This window comes from Pistacia vera, unplaced genomic scaffold (assembly GCF_008641045.1).
Source record: "Pistacia vera cultivar Batoury unplaced genomic scaffold, PisVer_v2 Contig1319, whole genome shotgun sequence".
NCBI lineage: Eukaryota > Viridiplantae > Streptophyta > Magnoliopsida > Sapindales > Anacardiaceae > Pistacia > Pistacia vera.
The window spans coordinates 19,556-25,044 of NW_022195379.1; the positions used below are offsets into that span (position 1 = coordinate 19,556).

At 37.1% G+C, this 5,489-nt stretch overlaps 1 protein-coding gene across 1 annotated transcript; it reads left to right on the top strand.

Annotated features, from left to right (window-relative positions):
- The first annotated feature begins 414 nt into the window (after window positions 1–414).
- Window positions 415–5,288, top strand: LOC116122130 (two-component response regulator-like APRR1). The gene is made up of 7 exons (XM_031408034.1): window positions 415–1,056; window positions 1,176–1,349; window positions 2,206–2,367; window positions 2,459–2,592; window positions 3,271–3,455; window positions 3,604–3,692; window positions 3,838–5,288. The coding sequence occupies exons 2-7, from the start codon at window positions 1,178–1,180 to the stop codon at window positions 4,788–4,790; spliced, it is 1,695 nt and encodes a 564-aa protein (XP_031263894.1). The 5' UTR covers window positions 415–1,056; window positions 1,176–1,177; the 3' UTR covers window positions 4,791–5,288.
- The last annotated feature ends 201 nt before the right edge of the window (window positions 5,289–5,489 follow it).

The window sequence follows — 5,489 nt, forward strand, 5'->3', positions numbered from 1 at the left end:
TAATTAGGTCAATTTAACAATAATTTTCCATGTAATTAATGGATTCGTAAAGTACCGAGGGTCACTTTTGCACACATGTGCAACTCTGATTAGCCGTCCTTTGCAAGATTATCGGGCCAGCACTTTCCAGCTAGCACTTCCACGTCTCCATTTCAAATCTTTTTCATATCTAAATCCAATTAATTTTATTTTTATTTTTATTTTCTCTGAATATTTATAGAAAGTTTAAACACATAAAGATCTCAGCCAATGACGTGGCTTCCTTTCCATCTCTACCAAACTATCCAAACACGCCCTCCACTTTTTTCTACGCACTTTTTCCCTTGTCTCCCTTTCCCTACCCGCCACGTCATCCTTTCTGCTAACCTGTGCCGACGCTACCACTACGCACCCTTTCTTCCATCAATCAATCTCAGCCATCCGTTCCCCATTTTGCTCAAACCAAACCGAAAACCCACTTGCTCAATCTATCTGATTTGCTTAAAAAAGCTCAGAATTATCTGCCTCTTTCCATCTCTCTCTCCCTCCTACTGCAGTTTCAGTTCGGGTTTTTGTTTTCACCAGAACGGTGAGGCAAATCTGACTGTTGATTGACTTAATCAAACCCACTTGGTGCTGTTTGATTGATCACAGCCGTTGAGCTGTTTCTGTTGTCTGGAAGTTACTTGCTTAAACGGTAGTTGGGTTGGCTTCACTTGCCGTTTATAGCAAGTGAACCAACTTGGGCTTGGTCAAGTGAACCAACTATACACAACTAAAATAGAAACATGGGTTTGGTTTAATTATTATTATGATGCCTGTCTTTGTTGTTGATGTTGTTCAGGTTTTTGTCTAAAATTGGAAATAAAAAAAATTAAATAATTGATTTTTTGGGTGAGTGTACGGAAGGTGTTTGATCTAATTAGTCCATGGAATGTTTGATCCAAGCCCTGAAATTTGAAAGCTTGAAGGTGGGTTTGGTATGTGCTGAGGTTGCTGAGATATTTTCAATGGAAGTTCTTTAGTAGCGTGGTTTTTGACGTGCATCTGAGCTGATTTTGATCATAAATTTTCTGGGTAAATTGAATTGTTTATGATTTTTATTTTTATTGTTTGTTATGGTGAAATAAAGATTGATTTTTTATTTTTGATGTGGTTATTTATTTATTTATTTGTTTTTAATGTTTGTGTTGAAGATATGGAGAGTAAGGAGCTGAATTTAAATAAGGAGTGTGGTGCTGGTGTTGGAAATAGTAAGGGGGGTGGAGATGGGTTTGTTGATAGAAGCAAAGTGAGGATTTTGCTATGTGATAACGATGCCAATAGTTCGGAGGAGGTTTTTTCGCTTCTCGTGAAGTGTTCTTATCAGGGTATATTTGATTTTGTTCTTTATTTTTGTCGGTATGGTATATGTATGTAGGTTTTTTTTTTTTTTTTTGTTGAATTCAATTTGAGTTTGTAGTGGATTACATGTGTAAGCTAATTTGTTTTCTGTATTGTAGATTATTGAATTTGACGACATTGATGTTTGCATACTAGCTGCTTATTTTTTTTATTGTACGATTTATTGTGTAATTTTCAGTTGGGAGGTTTAATAGATGTTAAACATGTAAGGAAGCATATATTTTAATTTGTTGTACATCCTTGTTTGCTAGAAAAAACTGGGAAAAAGAAATGAACTTTCCAACTATTTTCGGTTTTTTTTGGCTCTTAAGAGTGTAGAATTCAGCTCAACTAAGCCAAATAATTGTATTAGTTTTCGTCCGTTAAGTTTCTTTGTCTACTTGTCTCACCTCTTGAACTAATTCTTAGGCTTAGCTAATGGTTACTTGCTGTTCTATTGACGCTGGGTTGAATTGGTTGAAACAACTTACATTTATATTGATGATTGTCTTTTTCAAGTGAAGCAAATATGGTTGAAGAATTGGCAATGCTTTTTAGGTGACTTATTTTGCAATTAGTCTTCCACATATTTATTAATCCTGTCCTTAAGCTATCCAATGTTTCATATAAATGATTAAGATAATTTTTAACTTACTAGTCATGTTGCCAGTTGGTGCTATTTCTTTCTTTTTGAAATGACTTTCTTCACCTTTAAATTCTATCGTACTTAGTAATGTTCCATCTATCTTGGGAGTGCTTCGTGGTTCTATTACTCATTGATGTATTTAGTTTCCTAGACCTGGGCTTTGTCATGGTGATCTGATATTATGTTTTTCTTCACAGTGACTGCAGTGAGGTCAGCTAGACAGGTGATTGATGCATTGAATGCTGAGGGATCTGATATTGATATCATACTTGCTGAAGTTGATCTCCCCATGACTAAAGGCATGAAGATGTTGAAGTACATCATGCGGGATAAAGAGCTACGACGCATACCTGTTATCAGTGAGCTTTTTTACTACCTTTTCGCCTTCAATTTCCACAATTATGAATTAAGTTCAACCCTTAATATCCGTTTCTTTTTTGGCTTAATAAGTGATGTCGGCACAGGATGAAGTCTCTGTTGTTGTCAAGTGCTTGAGGTTAGGTGCAGCCGACTATCTTGTGAAGCCTCTACGAACTAATGAATTATTGAACTTGTGGACACATATGTGGAGAAGGAGGCGGATGGTTGGTTTTGCATGGAATTTGCTATTTTGTTGCCTCTGTCCTTTTTTTCATTTTGTTTCTGCATTTTTTCTTATGAATATTTTCATTCTAATTAGTGCATATCAGCAGTTGTTAAGGATATGCACATAACGTATTTATGAATGCAAGGAATTTAGATTCATCAAGTATGTGTTTCCCAAGAGATTAATACTGAAAAAGATATTTTTGCAGCCTGTAAAAATTACTTATTCAGAGTTCTCTCTCTTTATGGTGTATTGCCTCAGAAAACAGAAGCGTGCAGAAAAATTGTACTCTTTTATTCAGCTAATAAGAAGCAGAGTCATGTATTCATATTCCAACTGATTCTAAGTAGCCGCCTTCATACATTTGTGTTACATATCCATTTGCACACAAGTATTGTTCAAAGTTTAGCTTTTATATAACCAAACAACATCATAGGATTCTGGTTAATTCTGGTGTTTTTGGAATTTTTTGAGCTTTCTTTGATTTCAGAGTCTGAAACTTTTTTTTGTAACCCCTGATCTTGGTGGACAATTTGTCCTTTATTTTAATAGCCATCTGGTTTACTGTTCTATAAATCTCGTTACACCCAATAATGCAATTTACCTTGTTTCTTACTTAAAAAAATGAAAAAAAATCAATATTCGTAGAATCATTCAATCTTTTTATGTTTGGCAGCTTGGCTTGGCAGAAAATAACATTTTGAACTATGAGTTTGATCTGGTGGCATCAGACCCGAGTGATGCTAATACAAATAGTACTACTATGTTCTCAGATGATACAGATGACAGGTCTCGGAGAAGCACCAATCCAGAGACAGGAATGTCAACTCATCAGGAGACCGAAGTGAGTGTTGAAGTTTTGTAACTTGATGATGCATTAGATTAATAATGCACATATTAAATTACTGATTTCGTGTGTCCATTTATATGCTTTTCTGTTTCAGTCTATTGCTGTTGCCGTTGTTGCAGCTGCCGCCGCTGCAGCTGTGGCCACCATTGCAAACACTAGCAACACTGCTGCTGCTGCTTTTGTGCCTCCTCTATCTGATGAACCAGAATGTCGGCCTGATGTGCCTGGAATTTGTGACCGCCGGACGGGTGAGCACTTCTTACCTTTCAATTGCTGCTTTACTTGTATCATGGTTGGACATGCCATTGACCTGAAATACTGTGTGGTTCCCATAAAATTTGGACAAATTCTTAATTTTGGATACTCTTATCTTAAATTGACGATATTTTCCAGGTCAATTTTCAGCTGGTCCAAAGAAAAGTGAACTAAAGATTGGTGAGTCATCAGCCTTCTTCACCTATGTTAAATCAAGCATGCCTAAAAGCAATGCCCCGGGGATTATCAATGTTGATGATAATTCTACTCAAAATGTGAGGATGGAAGAGAAATGTCAACCATGCGGTCAACAGGTGATTATTGATACACAAATACATGAAAATGGAGAGGCATGGGAAAACTGTTCTCAAGGAGATGAGTTTCCTAGCAGTAGTAGTGTCCCAGATTCTCTTTCCTTGGACAGGTCCTCTACCCCTACAGTGTCTATGGATTTTCCACAAAAAAGGCATTTCATAAACGAAAAGTTTGCTCAGGCACATGCACCTCCTAGAAATGAACCTCAGCACGAACTATCGGGTTTACCTGCACAAACCACATATCCTTATTATATGTCAGGCGCAATGCATCAAGTTATGATGCCATCATCAGCACATCTGTTTCGAAAGAATCTTCATGACCTTCAAAATCATGCTACTTCAGCAATGCTTCCTCAGTACAGTCACCTACCACAGTGTCTCCCTCATGTAAATGGCATGGCACCTTTCCCCTATTACTCAGTTGGTATGTGCTTACAACCTGGTCAGATGTCTGCTAACTCATGGGCGTCATTTGGGAGTCCATCTTCCTCTGAAGTGAAGTTGAATAAAGGTGACAGAAGAGAAGCTGCATTGATGAAGTTTAGACAGAAAAGGAAGGAGCGGTGTTTTGATAAGAAAATTAGGTATGTTAATAGAAAACGGCTTGCTGAACGGAGGCCCCGTGTGCGGGGACAATTTGTTAGGAAGATAAATGGTGTAAATGTGGATCTTAATGGGCAACCTGCTTCAGGTGATTATGATGAGGATGAAGATGACGAGGAAGAGCAGGCATCAAGAGACTATTCTCCTGAAGATGATACTTCAGGATATTAATTTGAAGTTGTTGGTTATTGATGAAGGGTTTATTCTTTCGATGTGGCAACCTGCAGTTACAAAGCTTTTGTTCCGGAAATCTCTGCACCTTTAGCTGTTTCCCGTCTTGACAAACAAGAACTAATGTTTGATGGCTTAATTGTGGAATACAAACATAAATCCATTGTTTGGAGGACACGAATCAGGCCAAGTAGAGACATTTGGTGCTTCCAATGCATACGCATCGGGGTGGTTGAGGTGATGTTAATGTTCATGTGGCACTTTGGATGTCCCTTTTTCTTCACTCTGTTTTGATTATCATTGGGTACCTATCAAATGGAGTGTATGAGTTTTAAGTATTCCGCCATTGCATATGCGGGGGAAGGATGCAATCGCTACTTTGTATTATCTCCATGGTCATATATTTAAACAATGCGAATAAAAACCTTCGCAATATCTGTTTAGAAATGTTGGCCTTATGGGAAATCGCTCCAAACGAGCATGTAATCTTGTATGGAGTTTTATAGTGAAATGGAAAGCATAGACTTTCGTCTTAAGATGCCACTGTGACTGTGATGTAAACTTTTCTTTTGTTTTTTTTATTTTTTTTTAAAGAAATAAGGGTTGAGTAGTGAAATACTGTAAGCAAATGTTGACAAGAGAAAAAGTTTGAGGATTGTGTTAAATTTGATAGTATAAATTAGGGATTAGAAAGATGTT

What these genes read in the sequence shown, in the direction of transcription:
- LOC116122130 (XM_031408034.1), top strand. Translation starts at nt 1,178, where the DNA reads ATGGAGAGTAAGGAGCTGAATTTAAATAAGGAGTGTGGTGCTGGTGTT. An exon ending in CGTGAAGTGTTCTTATCAGG is followed by an intron (nt 1,350 to 2,205) that starts GTATATTTGATT and finishes TTTTCTTCACAG; the next exon opens with TGACTGCAGTGAGGTCAGCT. An exon ending in ACGACGCATACCTGTTATCA is followed by an intron (nt 2,368 to 2,458) that starts GTGAGCTTTTTT and finishes TGGCTTAATAAG; the next exon opens with TGATGTCGGCACAGGATGAA.